The sequence below is a fragment of the Varroa destructor genome, unplaced genomic scaffold (assembly GCF_002443255.2).
Source record: "Varroa destructor unplaced genomic scaffold, Vdes_3.0 BEIS01000003.1, whole genome shotgun sequence".
In the NCBI taxonomy this organism is placed as follows: Eukaryota; Metazoa; Arthropoda; class Arachnida; order Mesostigmata; family Varroidae; genus Varroa; species Varroa destructor.
Genome location: NW_019211456.1, coordinates 9572736 through 9594590, shown reverse-complemented (window position 1 = coordinate 9594590; position 21855 = coordinate 9572736). Strand labels below are relative to the sequence as shown.

Sequence of the window (21855 nt, the reverse complement as noted above, 5' to 3'; positions counted from 1 at the left end):
CATGGTTAAATTAGATTGGCAACAGTTTCAACGAGCTCAACCACACATTTCGTGTTGGACATCCTGGATACCTGATCTGGATTGTTTTTGTTAGACCCAACTATTCGACTCTGAAATCTATCAGATCTATTTGTCATAAGCTGCCATAGCTGGATCTGCATTTAGTCAAACACGTTTCGAAGTGTCAGCATGTATGGCTGTAGACGATGCACGTTCGAGATAGTGGTTTTTGGCATTTAGAAGCAAAAAGATGCTTGCAGTTCTTCAAACCTGCTTTTAGGTCTCTAAAGAGACTTTGTCTCTTTAAGAAGAAAGAATTGGAGTTTACAGCTTGATGGGAAGTTAAGGCTAGAACTTTATCCCGATAACCTCTTACGTTTGAATGGGATCACTTGCATAAAGTCCTGCATAACAATAGTGTAAGGTTTATTAAAATATAGGTAAATATAGGTAAATAGCAACTATTTACAGACTTTGGCTATGCTTGAAATCTATAGTTTGATTTATTTACAGTAAAAATAACCCAGTATTCTTAGAATAGTTTTTGACGAAAATTTGAAAATCCGAACGTATCTTAGATTCTAAAATAGGAATTATAGTAAGAGCTTCAAAACTCTGTGAATTATTTATGCAGCTATAACAGTTTCACTAATGCCGTAATAATTCGGTGGCAGGATTATCGTTTCCTTGTAGATATATATGTAGAGTTTAAGGTGCCTTTCTTGAAATGCTTTAGTTACTGATGAGTATATTGGTCTTCGATCGGTCTTCCTGTCGATGTTATCCTCCCTAACAAAATGCTTGTTCTGCCTTTTTTTATGCAATTGCACGTGTAGGCCTCGGTAATCTGCGCGGACGGCAAAGATGTAGGACTGAAAAACGGTTCAAAGAAAACCAAAAATGGAGGTACGGGGAGCGATGCGGCTGGCAAAACGGGACGAGAGGCAAACGCAAAGGTATACATCAACGGGGATCGATTTTTCCTTTAGTGAACGCCGAGGATAGATAGGACCTTAGCGTTGAAACAGCACCATTGTTAAAAAAAGAACTCGAAACAGCCACTTCAGTTCGATAAGTCCAAAGGAATTTCTCCCGCATTATCTGGTCTCGCTGTTGTCATGGTGTGCATTGTTCATAGTTGGAGCTTGAACTTCACTGTACTTAGGTATGGAACAAGTTTATCACTTATAGAAAAATGACCTTCACATCAATAGTTTAGCAACGAGAAAAGGAAGAAGATTTCACTCAAGAGTTTGGGTTCCAGCCAGAACGTACACTAAGGGTGTGGCTATAATAGTTCATGACCTGATAAATATAGGAGTTTATCTGTGAGATATTATCCCAGTTTCTAGTGCAGATTATTACGTCTTCTGAAAAGAGATCGACTCTTAGCCTGCCAGTCGAATGGGTAGAAAATAATTACTTATATACAAATTCTAGGTGTGAGGTTAAAGACAAATAACGGTTCATCATTCGCTACCTGGTTTGTGTGATTTCAAAATGCAATTCCACCCAATTGCTCTGCTTTAACCTAACAGGCCACATAGGCCAGAAAATGTTCGAGGCATTAGACCGGTGGCGCTCAGACACAATCTGCAGCGTCACATACATTCGTCATGAAAAATATGCCCGAAGCAGCTCAAGCGTGCTGTCGATTCGTTCGGACATATTTTCAATGATAAGGGACACTTACGCTTCTCAAAACAGACACAAGTCAGCAGACGTTTGCGTATCTGCTATTGTTGCATGAATATTTTATATATCTACGTGTCTGTAAATTAATGCTTTGCTAGAATGTTCATTAAACCAACCGTAAACAGCATTGGAACGCTCCTTGTACGCGAGCGTACATATCTATAGGTGTTTACTGGGCATGTGTATGGACTACGAATACTATTATAGACTAACGTGTCGCGGATGTACACACAATTGTTGACAAACACCTGTTATAATATGATGAAAGATATATCGCTTCCTGTTCCCGATTTCGTGCTGCTATAAAGCCTAGACAGCCTTGTTCCAGTACGACAACCTTACTGTATGTAGAGCTTGCTACGTTACGTGTCAGCTGAATTACCAACCTGTACAGAGGTTCGTTGGCTAACCATTGATTATGTGTGAGCTCACGTTAGCGATAGTGGCGCCACATACAGCAGCAGGAGCGCGAACGAGATCCGACGATAGTCGAGTGCCATTTCATAGATCTTGCCCCGCTATCCTTTCGAGATTGTATGTTTATTAACGCTAGATAATACTAGGGTAATCATTAGAAGTAAACTGTGCTAAGACCGAGAGAGTGAGCGAATTGCGACCGTATCAGGGAGCAGCTGTCTATCGATGCGACGCGTTGCTCAATAACTGCCGAATGGGAAAGAACGCGAGAAAGCCAGCATATGGTAAGCAGAAGCGTAGAATGGTAGTCGTAGCGAGTGCATTCAGCCTATCGAGCAAATGTGCTAGGCATCCTATTCTTTCTCGTCGTCGCCGAGGGATGCTCGGCCCTGTTTGCATGTTGACGCACGTAGTCAGTCTGTCTCCCGCTCGGATTAGTCGGCCATCTTGTAACTGCACGTCATTGTGTCAGCTCACAGAGCCAGAAAACTGAACGGGTCAACTGAACCGATTGAAGGGACCCGTAATTTTATCATGCTCGTGCAGAGCCATCCGTGCCGGAGTACCAATCTAGATCCGACAAGGTGATGAATAGCATTAGTGGAAGAGGTAGACGTCACGCAAAAATATTACCTATCGATACCACAAGTCGCCTACGCTATTCTTGCATGATTTCGAAATGCCACCCCGTACTTAAAGCTCGCTTGATCATAACCTCGGGTTGTTCCCAAGCTTGCTCGGATAAACCTACTTTATGATGCGTCTAGTAATAGATGTTGTTCTCTGTCATGATCATGTCTCTGTGCACAAGCGAACCTCTGCTTAGCATCATCGGTTAAGGATTCAGATGGATTGAAACTTTAACCTATCAGCGTTAAGTAACATTACATTACAGTTATTTTGAACGTATACTTACTGTGGATTTATTTCTTATTATCTGCGGATACAAATAGTTTCAAGGTGATCGATATACTGTATTTTGTTTGCTATTTAGATCCACATTAGTGGTTGTTCTTATCACCATTATGATCATTTCTTGTTTCACGATTGTTGTTATTGTTACTCAAACGGCGGAGATCTTCGTTAGGACGGTGCGCCGTATAGAATTGGCGCCGCACAGCTTTGTGCATAATAGCTACTGGGTAAGGAAAGTATTTTGAATTTGGTGACCTTCTCCTAACAGCGTCCCCTTTCGTACTTGTCCTTTGTCCGTTTTTTTCTGTTATTTATCTGTCCTTCTTGTGTTTCTTCCTTTGGGTGGGGGAGTGGCGGCGGCTTTCTATTTTTTTGTCGGTCTGCGTTGTTTTTCTTGTGTTTTATTTCCCATTGCCTTTCTCTGTGTTACTTTCAGCAGTCATCATCGTGCATTATCCAATAGGCGGTCACTGCCGCCGTGGCCGCTGCAGCCTCCTTCGACTCGCCGTAGCCTTTCACGTCAGCAGAACACCACCCATCAAGCGAGGGCATGGGTCAACCGCTGATTGTGGGCCATAGACTCAGCCCACATTAGCATGCACTAGTTGGTTAATTCAAGCCAATGCTAAATCACCGTTGACGAGTTTCACGCGAAGCAGCAGAGGACGTGTTCGATGATACTAGCTGATAGATGCCATGAACGATTTGAAAGGCACGAAAATCACAGATGCATCTATTCGACACGAACGACGAGTGCAAATTTTTTGATAGTTTGATTCATTTAGACTAGCGTATGGGGACGTCCGGTGGGCGCAGAAAAATGAGGACAGTTATATTGCAATGTAGCGAGTCGGAGAGCCGCAAAGGGAAAAACGTCAGTGAAGAAAGACTGAAATGTTCAGCTTATTAGGTCCGTCTATCTGCAGCAGAATTCTCGACGCTAACGGCACCATTCATGAATCTATGCACTACATTGCCAAGTATTTCGCCTTTACATCTTGCAATACTCACTACATAGCCATTGCGAGCTTTGCCGTCCGAGTGAATCGCTTCACTCAGTCAAGCGAGCCGATTCGTTTGAAGCACAAGCTTATTTATATCTTTTCGTGGCGAGTTCGTGCGTCATCGGTAAGTGTTGATTCCTTGACGCTATATCCATAGGCGCCGCGATCGCTGCGATTATCATGTGTAGCCACTTAACTAGGACTATTTCAGGACAACGGTGAAGCTCGTTGCACCATCTTGTGGCTATACTTATATAAACAAAATAGCGGTCTTGACGCTTACGGGGTAAGCGCAAAAATGCTTGTTTGTGCCCGCGTGCATCAAACGTCAAAGCCACACGGCACTCTAACGCTGTTAACGAGTTGACGATTTTTCTAATAATTAAATGTGCATCAGCTCCCCTTTATGTAACATAAATATTAGGTGCAATGTTTTTTCCAGGCAAGCCCCGCTATGACCCATATGTCGGTATTCCCTCTCGCCTCTAGTTTTCTCCGTTGCGAATGGCATAAGCCAGAATAGAAAAAAAAAAAAAGCCTCATCGTTCGCTGAGCCGAGGGCTCGATTAACAATTATGGGTTGCTTGGCTACGCCGACAAGACTTGGGGATACGACTGAAGCTTGAAATTTCATCGTCACTGTGCATGTCTTAGAAGCGTTATCTTCAACTCGCATAACAAACCTTATATGTACATTTATCTGCACATCCTTTTACAAATTATTAACTACATTAAGTATAGTAATGCAATCTGACAGGCATGAATGACTACTTTATAACTACTATCCAAAGGTTTTATGCTTTGTTCGTTAATGTGCAGGCTCATTGCTGATATTTAAAAGAGAAACTATACATATATATAATATATAGTTTCTCTTTACGCATATATATATATATATAACTTCCGTTGAAGCACAGGTGCACACGTTTGACTTCCAGCTTTCCAGCTTATGTATTGTGAGCCATTGCTGCTATTTGGTGATAACGGACTTTTCAAGATCACATTTCTTCTTATAGCCTCTTCCTTTTATCGCACCGTTTGTTCTACACGGTTTTAATTGTGGATTATATACGTGTATGCATATTCTTGAAAGCGTTTCAAATATGTTACTTATTTATTTTTCCTATTGTTATTTTCGTCCATTGATTTCCGCGTTGAGTTGGCGGTATGAACTCTGTAAGCCATCTGGTTGCTGGTAAAGCTTATTGCAGACGTGTTTTTTTGTCATACGTAGTGTTTCTCCAACGTCTCTAGCCTACCCGAAGTCATCGGTTGCCCTCAAAAGGCTATAAATGTCCTGCTGTGCCAGACATCAATTGCCCCTCGAGCTGTCTTGGCACTGCTCTTCCCCACATCAACATTATAAACACAGTTAAGCGTTTTTATGTTTTGCCTACTTCAAGAACATATCAGCTACGAGTATACGTTTGTAAAATCAGACCCCCGCCTCGCCTTTCATCTACGCACCGCGATCGGCAAATTCGTATTGTTCTAATACCACTAGTACAATTTTTAATAGTTCTCTACTTATATTATCGTTCCAACGAGAAGCAAAGGAAAAATCGATAGAATTTCAAATGGCGATCCAAATAGATGTCAAACCTCGCACTGAGGTAACCCATTGATTTGTTCGCTGTAGATTAGTTACCGTGAGCGCGGTGGCACCGGCGCTATTAAAAACCGAGGAAGAAGCTGCATACTTCAACTATACAATTGGTATAAAGCACAATTGAAGAGATAGCTTTAGATACTTCGCTTCGGGTGCTGCCACGCTCCTAATATGTGGGAGAACCCCCCTGACATCGTCGTCACTCGGAGACTACGCTGTGATAACGAGAAAAATAAGCAGACTCGATAAAGCATGCAAGCGCAAGATAGGACCGATATTGACAAGGGAGATAATGAAATGGACACGAATCATTTATGCAAGAATCACTAACAACTACCAAACCTCGTATCGAGACAGAAGCGAACACGGTTTCCTGAAATACGAGGGCCAGCTCGTTACTACACACAGATCGTGTAATATGTTCAGTGCAATAACAGTAAGTTCTATATGCATCCACATATATATATATATATATATATATACCCTATAATGGCACTTGCTGAAAAAAGTATGCTAATTAATACGTACCAGATGGCAACTACAACTGATATAACAAAGGATACGAGGAATGCGCACAGATCTGGATAGAGAGACATTACACAGAGCTGTGCACTAGGGGAAGAAAATAGCGATATATTGTAATTTTATTATGGGTTGGGCACCATCACGCGTAGACAAGATTTATGGAAACCGACACCTCAGAGGGGAGAAAAGAGCACAGGGGCCTAAGCTGGGTGAGTGGGTGACTCGATGCAGCATAATAGTAACACCATCACCAGTACCGTTTACATCATCCCACACTCGATCTTGTTGCGTGTCGTTTAGATGTTAAAGAAAAACAAACCAGTCTGATATATATTTAAAGCCGGCTATTTTTTTTTCGTGAGACAGTTGCAGCAACCTTAAAATCTATAAGAATAGAATCGGGACGCGGGACACGGTGTCTGTCCACAGCACGTCCACCTCGGAGGATCTTAGCGGTTCCCAAATCTGCGGCTCCCAAAGGGTAGTTGTATGTCCGTGTATGTGGGCATACGATGAAGCTGTGGGTTTTCATAACGAAGACCACAATTATTGCTATAAGATACACTTATGATAAGTTATAAGTATATATACAAATATACAAACTTCACACATACACTCACATGCACACGTACACCATCTAGTTGACATTACATAGGGATAAAGCGGTGCACGCTAATCAATCAATGGATCGATAGAAATGTGCGTCCCGAACCTAACCGCGCCCACTACAAAGCAGGCAATCCTGCCCATCCCTTCTCAGATAATTCAATTCAGACAAACACGAAAAGTTCGATGATACGGCGTCACCAATCGACACCAAAGTGTCATGGATGATCATCACCAAAACCTGTACTGATCGTATTGCTGTTCATTGTACAGGACACTACCTCCGCTTTAGCGCGACCGATATAGAACTTCGATTAGCTTCCGCCGAGAATGGCGACCCATGCTCCTGCCTACCCGTGCGCGATGTATTTACCACTTCAGTCACTGAGTGGCGCCAGCGGTGCCTCGCCGACACTAACGAAGCCAATCCGAGTTACGACACTTAGTAGTTTTTTTGGCGTTCCAACAATGTGCTATTGGATCGCACAGCAGTAACAACAGCTTTGTAACACCATTGTCCTATCTATGAATAAAATACTTGCGGGCGAAATGGCCTAAACGTATTCTCTTCTTCGATCTTGAGGTTATGTATATATACGGAGCTTCCCTGACGCCTTCTGCGTTTGAGAGATTCTTTTTTCGAGTAAATTTGCGATACCAGTATACCAGACATTTCCCACAAATATACAGAAGGCATAAACAAATGCTTAATTCTCTGTGCAAAAGAAAATCAATCCCAGCGTACGCTGTTGCGCTGACTAAGTAACATGATCAGAAAGGCAAAATTTGTCGAACTTAACTTATCCTTAACACTCGAATTAGGTATACATAGTACATTTAATGAAAAAGAAAGAAACCGGAAAAAGTTCGCCTTATTACTCATTCCGCATACGAAAAAACCCATTTTCCCGATTTTAGCCCTTGGACCCTCTGCAAGGCAGAATACGTCTACTAACGAACGACGCGCTACTTTATCCCCTTGACAACGAGTGCGTATCTTAAAGCATGGGTTTAGCGAGTGACTATTATTAGATAAAATGTATTATTAACACTAATAGCAGGTAGATAGATGTCTTGGTTAGGTTAGCTATCTTAACTAGAAAAAAGCCGATGGATTAGAAAGCAGCTGCATATTACCATATCCGTGAAGTTACTGAAACGAAACGATAATGCCAATGATAACAAACACAAAATAACAGCAAGACCGGGTCAGCGGATGACCAGCACAAAAACATTTTGGGAACTAAACGGAGAGAAAGGTCAGCTTATAAATATATTTCACTGGACGAACCTTGTGTGCTGATTAGTTAGCGATAATTATAAAGTGCGTTCGAGTGGTGATTTACTCATTCTTCTGTTTATACCTAATGACTCAGTACTTATATATATATATATATATATATATATATATATATATAAATGATAAATGAGGAAAGATGACTATCGACAACACACATTTGGTAAGAATAGGTTATTAAGGTTGCAGCTGATATATATTTGCGATTGTAATAAAAATACTCAACGAGTGCTAAAATAGTTGAGTTTTCATTCCTCGCACCATAACACCCCAGGACAGATACTGTTCGCCAGTATTGGGCCCTGACTTACACAACGCACGCACAAATCCTCCAGATAAATAAATAAAAAAAGAGCTAGGGAGCTTTTATTTTATTTAAAATATTCAGGTTTATTTTGGAAACTTTATAGCAACACGTGAGTTTTTTTCCGTCTGATCAATCATTGCAAGAAATAAGCATGATAAAGCCAAAACCTTTTATAAAGTATGCTTTCTTTTTCCTTTGTTCTTGCAAAAAATCCCTTAACTAAGCCACGCATTTTTTTTTCAAATACTGTTCGATATCTTTTGGAACCGTAAGAAAAGATTAAGTTTTTTTTTTCTTCTTTGAATCACATAGGGAACTGCGTAAAAAACATAAGTAAAACAACAACAACAACAACAAAGGAAGATTGTGCATTGTATAAGTTCGCACATAATGTTCAATGTATCTAAACGCAATGTATTTAAAGCAATACTGTTGTTAATATCGAGTGCGATATGTGGAACAAACAAACAAACAAACAAATTTCGGGCTTAGATACAAGCCCGACAAGGCGACAAATAGGTCGCCTACAAATAACTGATCCGACATCCAATAGCGAATATCAGCTAAAAGTATCGAAATTATCGTTTTAAATTAAAAATCCGCTGGCTGGATACCACCGTTCGGCAAAACACCGGCTGCTTTCTGTCATAAGCCCAACGCTTCGTGACAAACGGTAGAGATAATTGACAACAGTCTGAGGCCAGCTATTAGGAAATTAGCAGGAAAACAAAAGCGAAGCAAACGAGGTATCTGTTACGGACATAAATAATTATATTGCAAGGTAGACAATAGACCCTTAGATGGGACTAAATGGAGGCTCGTAATAGAATTATCTTAAAGCATCTGAGATTATAATAGAATAAACCACACACGAACGCGTCAAAGCATTGCTCTGTAAAAATGTTATATATAAATAAGGTATTTAGGTATTATGTAGTGTAAAAGATCTTTTGTCATTTAATAAACAGCATCTAGTTCCGCAACCTGCAAGTACCTGCCGAAAAGTAACATATCAGTACCTCTCTGCCTTTCAACAAAAGCAAAACAAATCGGCAATGATCATTCAAAGTATTTTGATTTTTCGTGCTAGAGGATATCTGCTGACAAATCTGCGAAGGTCCTCGAGACCACTCATGAAAACCTCATTATCTAATAAATTATAGTAAATTTTCATTCAGCAGGCATCATTTTCTATCCTTCTACTTATAGTGTCTTGGCAGTAACTACGCGCTTCGGTTGTACAAAGTCCACTGACAATTATGGAGAGTCATCTCTAATCGACGTTTGTTTCTCCTGAAATTCGTCCGTTTAACAAAAGTCAGTCTTTTTAAAGTGTCTAATTGAATTATCAGCCAATTATACAATATTTCGCACACCTTATTTTAGTTACACCTAATATTGAGGTCCACAGAGAGACGAAGTACGATGCGCAAATTTTCCAAATAGACTTCAAATAGAAAATACTAAAAAAAAAAACGCCATTCGACGTATCCATGCGCCCCTTAGTAGCGTGGAACCTTTGACACGTAACGGAAAAATAGTCTCAGTTACGCTGGACCCATCTCTTAGTCGACGTTTGGCCTTAGCGCCTCGAATTATGACTCAGGCCAGAAGGGTTATGAATCGGAACAATTTCTAGATACAATTGAAAAGCATCGCACCTAATTTAACGTTACAATTAAGGATTGAAGTGCATATGGCTCGTTCAGGCGTATGCGTTTCTGTCAAATTTCGACGGAAAGCGTCTAAAAAGTATTGAGGATTAAGCGAATACTTAAATGATCATCAATCGAAGTACTAGTGGCCTGCTAGAGTAACAGCCGCACGCAATGTAAAGAATCAGAATATCAAATACTAGATTATTATTAGAGACCGAAGGCAAACTATGCCTTCAGTGACTTGTGATATTTCAGGTTTGCTTCAAGTCTGTGGTAGTTTCACGTCCGTAACGTAATAGCTAGCCACTACGTTAAACGTAAATCAAAGTAAGTAAATATTTATCTAAGTATTCACATATCTCGGTTTATATATTGTGTAACTTGCTGGCTTACATGTTTATGATAATAGTCGTTATAATGGCGTTTCAGTCTCAGGCAATATATAATTGTGTGCGGGCGGGCAGACAGAATCACAAGTGAAACTACCTCATATTCCCTATATAGAGTAATTTTTATCGAACAGGCAACATTTTCAACTACTTCATTTAGATAAGCTATACTGGTCAGCCTTACTTTGATATCCACTGCTCGGTTAGATGAGCTGTAGAATGACAAGTTAGCTTCATTCGACCTTCATCGTTGTGGAAACATTGTTTATAAATAAATTATTATTAGGTTAAATTCGCCAAAACAGCGAGTATCTGATCCAATTGCACACCGCAAAGCGCAACGTTTTCCGTTGTTATTTGCTTTCCAGTGTTTCAAAGGTGTGATACTAGAAAAAAATTCGACAACTCTAACTAGATGCCTCTTACCGTGCAAACGTATTTCGGTAACATTTGGCGCGCTACTTACATAAAATGCGTACGCTTGTTTCAACCCAAAAATGTATGTACGTTGGGGAAGCGATGGGGCCGGACTGTTGCAAAGTGCACAACCCATTATCACCAGCACCGTCATCAGATCAGGTGCAGTGCGGTATGCAGACGGTCATGGTCTTCACGAGTCAAATCGTCGGTCGTTCGGCTGACTCTTCGCGGCGCCCGGCGATTGCCGCACTCATAGACGGTAGTGTATACACACCGATGCGAGTAACTCTTAGCCAGCGGCATACATCTACCGACCAGAGAAGGCGACCGCAGACTCAGGCCAATGCCAGTAGGCCCAGATTCTCCTCTCAAAAACTGCAATAGTCGTAACGACGGTGGTAGTCGAAGTACACCGTTCGGCTTAGCGGCGGTGGCAGTAGTAGCGACAACGAAAGTCGCTGATCGACCCGCCTTGTTTCTTTCCGTTGCGCAGCGTTGTTTTCAGATAGGTATTTACCAGTGAAACTGGTCTATTGGCTGATGTGTCAATCTGCTCTATAGCACACAGCCACTACTGCGTCTGTTGGTTAGTGGGTTTGTCGATCTTGTCGGCGAAGTTGGTAAAATCGCTGCCCCACCTGTCTATGCGGCTGCTTTCTGGAGTCATAGGGCATAACGTAATGCGCTGGTGTCACCTGTGTGTTCCGTTGATTGCTGATCGTCCGTCTATTCGTTCGGTTCGTCCGCGCCTGTCTGTTGTGTTTTTCGGCACAGCCGTTGCCGCTTCCATCACCATCGTCGCTACTAGCGCTGCTTGTGGCTGGGCCGATGCCGTAAGACGTAGAATACTTACTGCGACCCCGTTTGGAGCCCGAAACGTGCGTGTCCGACGCTCCTGGCGTATTGCACTGCATCCCGCCTCCTTGCCTCTCGTTTCTCCAGTCATCCGGCGGCCAGTGTTTAGCGCGCGATAGTGCAGACTACTACCACCGTTGACGTCGCGCTCTCGCTGGGCCCGGAAGGTCTGAAGCCACGACCGAACACCGACCGGCAAGCTGAAGAGGTACGCAGCCGTCTGATCCGATCACCCACCCACACATAGAATGAAACGCAGAAAGAGCATTCGTCGATTGCATTACAATTATTATTATTGGTGCTGTTGTTGATCAATAACAATTATCCGTTTTAGGCTATGCCATCGATGCATAGACGCATCTGACTAGATGCGGTACCGATGATACATGGGCAGTCGCCTGTTGTTCATGCAGGTCTTAGACGTTCTTTGGTTGATGGCTGCCAATCGACAAATAGAACTACCAATAATAACTATATTGCAAAAACAAAGTAACAAACCGCTGATCGATTTGGTGATACTACAGTGTACAGAGATCTGCTGAAGTCAATCTCGTCTCGAGCGGTCGGTATACGTCAACGAGTAAACAGTGGCATTAACGTAATGGAAGCTATAGTGTCTAGTATTGGGCCTTAAATGTGGTGCGTTGTTAACTATGTGTCCGCAGTATGACATAACGACATAGCGCTACACGACCATTTACGTAAACAGACAATTTTAAGAGTTCCGTTGATTTGTCCGCCTGCGCTTCTATCGAAGAAATAATATAACATTCTTTGTATCTATCAGTGAAAGTGCTGTGAAAGGAGTTGGACGTATGATTCTAGGTAGAAATCAAATAGATAGCTTATACATATAACATGCTTATTATATATATATATATGAATGTGTTCTCTTCCCTACGTTCAGGAGACTTTTCAATGAAAGGTTTAGACAAGATATTGCGGGCTGGTTGCAGGTTAAGCAAGCTGTTCAAGCTGGGCGGCGGTCAGGAAGCACCTGCTCCTCCGCCGCCCCAGCAAGGAGGTTTTTCGCAATTGCCCTCATCGCAGTCACTCTCAGAAACCGCTGATTCTTCTCTGGGCTCGCAGTATTCGTTGGACTCGCTGGACGGGCGTAACATCAGCTCACTATCTGACGCACCGCCATCTTCCGGAGCCCTTCTCAGGCGAGCGGCTTCTATAAGGACCTTAAATCTGATGGATGGTTCCATGTATTCATGTGCGGGCGAACAGCTCTCCGATCATATATTTGCTGAACATGAACCAACTCTAAAGAAGTCTGAAGATCTCTCTAGCCTATTCGAGGCGGATGTGCTTCCAGAAGAAGAGATACACGTGGCTCAGCCGAACGACGACAACACAATAAGCGCTAAGACGTTAGCTGGCCAGATCCGTGAAAATGAAGCTGGATTACCTCGTCAGGTGAAACATAGCACCCAGATATCGTTAAACGCCGAGGTGCACAATAACGCCAACGTGGTTGATGTTGGCAAAGACGGCGTGAGGAAGCAATGCGCCGTTGTAGTACCAAGTCTGTTCGCTGATGGTGCTAACGGCATATTAACAAGCGAGGGTGAAAAAAAATGCAAAAATACAGCAGGTCCAAAGGGATCATCTGTCCAAGTAAGAACACAAACTGTCGAAGAAAAGTCACTGGCGGGAAAGGGCCAAAAGCAGCTCGAAGCAGCCGAAACGGCCATTGCTGTAGAGGCTAAGTTAATATGCGAACACGCCAATAGAAAGATGCCTGCAGCGCGTTCAATGGCGGCACTCACTTCTCAGTCGCCTGGTGTTGTAGTCGCTCTGGACATCCCAGAGCAAGCGAGTCGCGTTGTAACAATTTCCGATGAAAACGGAGAGCAGGTCGCTTCAATTAGCCAAACGGTGATGTCATCTAATGCTGTAGAGATCGTGGAAGACCACAAACCAGAGGCACCGCCAACAGCAGTGACAGTGACCAGTGAAGCTTTCAAAACTACGATTGATGATGCGGAAAAGCTATTTATTGATTGTAATGATCAACGTGCACTCTGCCTTAGCGACCTTCCAGAGAAGCAAAAAAAAAACAAAAGAGGCAATCGTCGCGGAAAAAATCGTACGAAAGGTCGTGATAAGAGTGACCAGGATGATAGAGCCAGTCCTACCAGTTCGATGATGAGAGAGACCCGTAATAACGTCAATGAACAAGCTAAAATTCGGAGCGAAGCAAACGAAGCTCCAAAGGAGGCGTGTTGTGACGACGATCTGCTCCTTGGGGCATTTCAAACATCTGTGACTCAAATGCCCTTACAATTGCCACTTATCAACCCGACATCGAATAATCTAATGGAGAACGCTATCTTAGCAGACACTGTCCCTACGGATCTAACAACGGTCGATGAATCAAAGTCAGTCAGTTACATAGCTCTAAAACAAAGTACGCCGTTTCCGATAGAAATAGAGCGGCCGCCATCCCTTGACGGTTCGAACTCCATTTCTAAGGAGCAGCTGCAGACTGTTGAATATAGTGAAAGCGATGAATATCCTTTGAAGCTCCAGCAAATAACAGTAGAGTCAAACAATAATGAAAACGCAATCCGAACGAAGGAACCATCGATGATTGATTTGGGTAGTATCAGTAACGATATCATTAGTCCAAACGATACCATAGATAACGATATTGTTACAAGAAAGGCTGCTGATACAGGCAGTGGTGCGATAGTAGCCCCTATAGCGATGAGTAACGTTCCTGTGAGCTCGACAGATGTTACTGGTTTTCTAGAGTACGCTGGAATTTCGCCGGAAGGTTTGCAGGCTGACTCATCGTATCTCGAGTCACTGGCCAATAATGCCAACGAGCACGATCAAATGGGCATTGTTGAGACGATCAACAGCTCTGTGACTCATTGTTGTAATAACGCTGAAATAATTAATTTCAAAGCTATCGACACTAACAATGTATCCACTCTAAACCCGGATAAAAGCAACCAAAGGATTCTTGATGGGCAAGAGATTTCCACACCGAACAACGAATTGACAAACCCGGCAATTAATGAAATTTTCTCCTCGGATACGACATACAAAGTTCTAGAAGATACTGCGAGTCTACTCCAAAAGGAATACGGTGAAATGGTTAGGGCAGATAAAGAACCTGAAAGTGGTTTGCCATGTAACTTAGGACAGAGCAGTGATCTAAACAATGTTGGACAGAAGGCTTGCGCCGACACATGTGATCAAGCGAGCCTATTAGGTTGTCAAAAATTATCTATGAATCTAGTTCCACATACAGATACTAGTACAGCGTCTGTGACCACGATAAATGAAATCGCAATGCGTTTAGAGGACGATAGACAGAAGGAAAAACAAAGTGGTGTAAGAGCATCTGTCAAGGAATTTCTTACTTTGGGACTTCACGAAAATTCTGACAATAATAAGAGTCTCTACCAGGATACAGCAGATGCCCGTGAGCAAGCCAAAGGGAGCAATATCGAACACCAGATAACAGCAAAATCATGTGAAAGTATAAAACCAATCGAACAGCGGCCGTCCGGATCATCAGAGCCGTCTATAGACATCCACATTGCGAGATTGGAACCATCTCTAGATCCTATGAACGAGTTTACTCGTCTAGATGAAGCGACTAAACAAGCAGAGGAGCAAGCATCCGGTGCCAAAACGTCTCTTGACAAACCACCTTCAAAACTTCTACACCGAGAAAAAAACTCTTTTCCGCAAACTTTTCGAAAACAAATTGCTAAGCCGAAATGCATGGATCAACGTGAAAACTCATGTGGAAAAATTGAGCGGCCCTCAAAGATGTTTCGTGAACACAGTATGTCTCCGATACAGTTTCAAAGGGCTAGAACGCCAGCTGACTCCTTAGACACTACCGCCGATTCGATTTCTCCTGATAACAGTTTAATTCAGGATATCACTTATGATATCGTCAACAAAGAACGAATACAGCCTATGAAGAGTAAAAAGTTCACATTTGGCTTGGAAATTCCCACAACCGAGCCTTTGACAGTGGTTTCAACAACTTTCGAAACAAGTCCCATTGCGCCTGAAATGGCGTTGAACGCTTCGTACACCGTGGAGAAGAATGTCTCCGAGGAGTCTCTACCTCTGACATCGGAGCTGGAAGAAGACCACCCACGAAGCCCATCGGTTCAGCTCAGCGTGAGTTTGCTTACCCCAAGCAACTTTGAGGAACCAGTTAAACCCGTACTGATGGATCTGTCGACGCTCATCAGTACCTCAATGGAAAGTGGGCAGCAAATAGTGAAATGCGTGGAGTCGGAGCTGATGAGCTTTGTTTACCTTGTCGACGATCAAACGGTCGTCGCGCTCGACAAGGTAACGTCGTTCTAGGCCATACATACATACATACATACATTTATATATATATATGTGTCCACCACAACAATGAACATCATTCATCTCGTCCCATCAACGACATTTGCATATGAATTTTACAGTAGATGTGATGCGTGTCCGTAATCAATCGGCGTCTACATCATGTTCATTTTAACGTTATTGTTTTTGTAAATCGGAAATATGTAGGCTCTCCAAGAACTGCCAGCTGGTGCCTGTCGGATAACTCTGTCGTATCGAGTTGAGCCTTTGGATGGACCGGATACACTACCATTAGACGCGCGTAACTTGTGCACGCGTTCCCCGTGGCTAGAAGCTTCGTCAAGTAGCCTGTCAGCAAATACGGTTGGATCTCCTTCATCGTGTTTGAGCGGTCGCCATGGTCAAAAACCGGCAGCGATCGTATCGCCAATGAAACCAGCGATGATTTCTAGGCTGAGTCAAACTGAGGTGCTACATGGCGATGCCTTGGAGGGCTACAGATTGGTGTGTCTTCACATTGTGATTTTTCGTTGAAAACCAATCATCTACGCAGAAACCTATAGTCGTATAATTAGCTTGACTCTCATGACTGTTTATATGGATAAAATATAACGTACACATATAATAGAGTTATTATGACAAAAACAAATTTTTCACAATTTATATTAACCACCATTGCAAGATGAGTTTACCCTGGACCGTTATAATAGCCTGACCGTCAGCAGCTTATAGCAATGGATAAAACGGAGAAAAGTCAGTTTGATACTATACTCAACATATATTCGTTACGTTAATCCGTCTACGCAGATGCCTACCCGATCCTCTTCGAACGTAGTGGATAACCTTCGACTGGCGCTTACCACATATGCGGAGGTGGTCACAGTACTAAAAAGGCGCTTTGATGATTTCAGTAAGAATAATTCGCGTTCGACTGAAGCGCTTGCCAAAGAGTTGCTAACAGAGAAAACACGAAATCACAAGGTAAAACAGGGCATTCGGCCTAGGCCACTTCGTTCTGCCTCTAGGGCGATAGGAGAAGAAGGCGCCTTCTTCACGACCGTCTACATGCTTGCGTAGCTATCAGACGATGAAAACCATACGCGCCCCCTATCGTGTGCTAGTAATAGTGCTACTACTAGTAATGATAATAACAATGATAAAAATCAGAGCGCATTTTCAGTCGTCGATTGCTTGATTAAATTTCCGTCATATATTATGGTCTCCCTCCTTATAGTTGGAACAGAGCGTAAGTAACTTGGAACGTACAATTCAGTCTACAATGTCGCGTATGGGGGAAATTCGCTCAGCGAACAGCGAACTTCGTGAGATTGTCCAGTCGCAACTGGATATGCTTACAGAATACAAAGTACGTATGGCATCGTTCTCTGCTTTGAAAAGCACCTACCACTTCGTATCAGGTTAATGCGGGCTTACCATCTTGGATTATCGTACGTAACTGTACTTAGTCGCTAACCCAGGCGTATTCTTTTATCATTTTATTTCGCTCTTAGACGCAGATTGAGGACCTAACGTTTGAAAAGGATCAACTGATAACCGGCAAACGAGAACTCGAGGAGGCTACTGAAGATACCTTGAGGTTAGATAACTTGCGGTTTGAACGTATATGTGCAACACGAACATCACCAAAAAGTATTTACTGATGAATTAGACTACTGAAAATATACAGGCAAATTCGTCGGCCGTCCTGTCAATAAATGGCCCATAGTTGAAGCCAGTAGCGGTAGTGCTACAAATTGAGCGTGACTTCGGTTTGAGTAAGCTTTTTGAAGTTTGTCCTTGTGGAATTACCGTTCGCACCTGATGAAGCGTGGTGCCTAGACTAGATATGAGTTTATTAATACGAAAACCAAATAATTACAGAAGTCAATCCCGCGGAAACAGTTTAGCCGACAAGATCAAGTCATGTTTCTTTATAGCGCGGTCGCACGGAGTAAACTTAGTGTGGCTAACGGCCAAGCCTAATAGTTAAAAGCAGATAGCTCATAGAAAAACCGGCGCCACTCATTAGGGTCACCAGTATTTACGACGTCACGAAACATAGATATATAAGGGAAATAATATTCAGCCACGTTTACGGTGAGGCGTGAAATAGTGTATACGTTGCCTTATTTACATATTAGGAACCCAGTCGTATTTAACTGGCTACGGAAACAATCACGGATATGATCTTTTTCTTCGTCGCGTAAAGCAGTTAGTCTGTAAAAAACAGGATACGATCGTTGATGCAATTACGAAGCATCGACTTCGGATCTTTGAAGTTAACGAAACGAAGTTAAGAAACTTCTAATTGATTTTTCGGCCCAGGCGAGAGAGGTGCTCACTGGATAAGCAAGCTGCTCTTCTGCGGGCCCAGATGGAAATGAAGAACATGGAAATAGAGAGATTACAGCAAGAAGCACGCATTATGGTGAGGATGCTTCTGATACAGTCGAGCGCACGCATGGACGGTGCTTTCCCTAATATTCTATTATACATAGATCTTCCACATCCACGACAGACACATGGAAGAAATGTCTCTAATAGTTCTACTGTTTATTTCAGCGCGAACAGCTCAGCAGTTGCCAAAAAGTGATCAATGATCTTCAACAGTACTAGAACTCTAAGACTGCGCTGGAATGGCAAGCAAAATCAATTGTACCATAGTTTCATGCCGCAGATCGAAATGACACAGATAAAGCATGTAAGTATTTCAATCGGTGTACTAGAAAGTGTTTTTTATTTTACGATTTCCACTGCAAGTTCTGTTTATTTGTAACAGCTGCTGTGTGAGGGATTATATTAGCTTGTCTGTATAGAGTAATAATAGTGTATGTATATATACACAGCCCCATGTCTATATATCCAGAGCACAAACACATAATGTTGTTCGTTATGAATCTGAGTATATGGGTGTTGCTAGCAAGTTTATAGTTTACGTGAAACAAACATGGACGTCCCGAGGGAAAGAAGCTTATTTACAATTAAATCCTCGTTCCGATTCTCAGAACTGAGTAAAAGCTCAACGAATCATACCTGTCATTTAAAGGCGACAAAAAAAATTACATTTTATTCTATCGTCGTTTACCACTAAATCGAACCGACTGAGGAAAATAATTACGAATCGTTTTACGCTAACTGTTATAAAAATTGAGATCCTAACATTATAGATCGTAGGTATGAAGTGGTTTGCCGTGTCCTTCACGTTCGTCGATTGCCGCAGAGCTCACTCAAGACATCATCAAAGATGTCCGGCTACTTCTTCTACTGGCTATTTATCCACAAAACAACAGTGCAGTCAAACATAATTAGTATATAATATGATATTCTTTTTTGTTATTTTATTTCTGTTATCAAAATGATCCAGGGTATATTTAGTGGCGATTTTTCGTCGGTAATGTGTATGTATATAGGTGTGTATCTACACGGAGCACATCGAATGTGGCCAAATGCACATTTGCTGCTATATACAATATATAGGAATACATTATACGTACTGATAGACACGGACCCCCCCCCCCCCCGCCGCAGATATACAAAATAGTACACGGAATATAATGTGTGCTTCGTATCCATAAATCGTAACTTTGCAATCAGACAATTGGATTTCCTTTTAAAGTAGTAGTTTTTTTTACTGCATACAGTCAGATTTGTCCGCCTTTAGGAATTAGGTAAAGTGCAATAGAGCTTCTAATAAATATAGATCTTCAAGTTTGGACGTCTTTAATTCTGCTTTGCGAAGTAACACTACTAACCCCATAGTAAATCATTGACGAACCGTAACTGACTCTACCTGTCCAGAATCCTCACGTTGTCTCAATAAAAGCATTCTTTCCCAATTTTTGAATTTTCTGTTGCGTTTCACCACACACACGTGGTGGCCGTTCATCTTTGCTCAGAATTCTATTACATAGCGTTGAAGTATGAGTGTAATTACCTGTACTATTGCACAGAGTGTATGTACATCGATCATCAGGCATTTGTTTATTATTGTCGTGATGGGGGTCGCGCTGCACATCTCGCATATCAGACTCGTAGCGTCTATGCAAGGCGTACGGAATGGCTAACCACACATTTTGGCCACTCCAAAATGTAGCCCCACTGTACGGCTTCCTCTATTTTTTTTTTGTTACGATATATTGTACAGCTTTCATTCTGGTCAAATGCAGTAGTATCAGGCTAAGACGAGTGTGACTGTCAGCATCAATGGTACATGCATTTCTATTCGATGTTTCGTAGTGGATATAGGTGGGCTTTGAATAAGGACACCGACTGAATAAGAGGTCATCGGCTCGTAATTGTCCTATGATACAAATATTTTATGGTCCCTGGAAGAAACGGGCCTGAAGACTCCTAGTTCGTTGTATACTTTCACATAGTAATGATAGATTATAGAGGAAGGTGCCTCTGACAGTACATGGTGATAAGTTTATACGTTGAGGAATTATCTCGTTTATGGTTGTTGCCGCCGTGCCCAACCCTTGCATTTGTATAGAATCCTCTTAATAAACAGTCTACATTTTTCATTATTCGTAGATTGTTAATGTTACTAACGTGTATGAACAACCCGACGTGTGAAGCTGCAGACAAAAACTGTCGAGTTGAAAATATAGCCTAATCTTTCTATTCGACAAGGTATCCTCTGATCGATCAAATTCGTCCCTCAGAAACGTCGTATACTTATATTAGAAACTTGTGAGGTCCACTGCCCTTGCTCTGATTATGCCTTTCACAAATGCACCATCAGAAACGATAACCAAGGCTGTAACCACGACACGTAAAACGTCTATGTGTCTAATAGTATCGTTGGGACGAACTATCAGAACAGATCAGTTAGATCTATATATATAATATTGCATCGATAGGCACCGGTGTATCAAACAAATCGGCCTTCGTTTGTGATGCCGAGGTGCTTGCCTTTTGCGACGTCTGTACCCGATTGGCTGCACTTGTAACAGGCGCGTGTTTCGCGTCAAGGTTCAATCAGCGTGAACATTTTGAGTAATAAATAAGAGCGCTATGCAAAAAAAATGTAATAGGCTAGTAGTGGTATTCGTTTCGTTCCGTGCATCGCTTCTTCATCTCGCCTTTATTTATCTATTTGAAACGGTTTCATACTGATTTTAGGAAGATTACCAGCGTGGCGTTGGTCATCCACGAAATCATATGTTTTTTTCTTAGCCTCCTCTGCTCGGTTTAATTCTATTAAGTTATCCATTATGACCTATAGATGCGATGTACTTTAATCCAAATAGCGAACCATTAAACCTAGTTAGTGTCGAGTCAGAACTACGACGCAGGATCAATGGGCGGACTGCTATTGCTTGTACTTCGAGTGTTTTCACGTTCGTTTGGTGATGTCCTACGGGGCGACAAAGAGGCCGGTGGTGGTGGTGGTGAGTGGCCTACGAATAGTCCTGGCGGTGGGCGCGGAAGAAACATGTTTCCGACACTTCCCGGAACGAATTTCGGCATTACAGGAGGTGATGGTGTAAACATTCGGGGCGAAACCACTCCTGAAGCGGCTGTCGACGCCTGCAGGAACTGCATCTGTTGAGCTGCTAAAAGAGCTGCAGGCAATCCGCCAGCAGGTCCTCCGAGCATTTGGCGATTCTGACTTTGTTGTTGCTGTTGCTGCATAAGAGCGTGAAGTTCAGCTACAGCGCCTGCTTGAGCCTGTAGCTGTTGTCCAATGGTCTGGCCTACGGTAGCAGCGGCGGCTAACTTGGCCCAGGGTGAATTGGCTGCGGCGGCCTGAAGAAGCAGTATCTCCGAGGAGGTGGGCATCCGACCCAAAGCTGTAAATGGACACCACAAATGACCAGA

The 21855-nt window shown here is 42.4% G+C and overlaps 3 protein-coding genes across 12 annotated transcripts in view; 2 read left to right on the top strand and 1 right to left on the bottom strand.

The window, feature by feature from the left end:
- Window positions 1-7334, top strand: part of LOC111246183 (X-linked retinitis pigmentosa GTPase regulator-like) — a 56027-nt gene extending 48693 nt beyond the window's left edge. For 7 of the 8 annotated variants that reach the window (XM_086984882.1, XM_086984880.1, XM_022795367.1 and 4 more), the window contains exons 10-11: window positions 837-956; window positions 3464-7334. In XM_086984882.1, coding sequence (XP_086841008.1) covers window positions 837-956; window positions 3464-3490 — 147 coding nt within the window. In that variant the 3' untranslated portion in view covers window positions 3491-7334. The remainder of the gene's footprint in view (window positions 1-836; window positions 957-3463) is intronic. The other variant, XM_022795363.2, reaches the window with a different exon arrangement.
- A 5281-nt stretch (window positions 7335-12615) lies between these two features.
- LOC111246361 (uncharacterized) lies at window positions 12616-19868 on the top strand. Its single transcript, XM_022795838.2, has 7 exons — window positions 12616-16032; window positions 16240-16536; window positions 16840-17013; window positions 17267-17398; window positions 17544-17629; window positions 18358-18460; window positions 18595-19868. The coding sequence occupies exons 1-7, from the start codon at window positions 12616-12618 to the stop codon at window positions 18646-18648; spliced, it is 4263 nt and encodes a 1420-aa protein (XP_022651573.2). The 3' UTR covers window positions 18649-19868.
- The window catches only part of LOC111246362 (uncharacterized), an 81891-nt gene continuing 78774 nt past the window's right edge, over window positions 18739-21855 (bottom strand). For all 3 annotated transcript variants that reach the window (XM_022795840.2, XM_022795841.2, XM_086984876.1), the window contains one exon: window positions 18739-21827. In XM_022795840.2, the coding sequence (XP_022651575.1) occupies window positions 21319-21827 (509 nt within the window). In that variant the 3' untranslated portion in view covers window positions 18739-21318. The remainder of the gene's footprint in view (window positions 21828-21855) is intronic.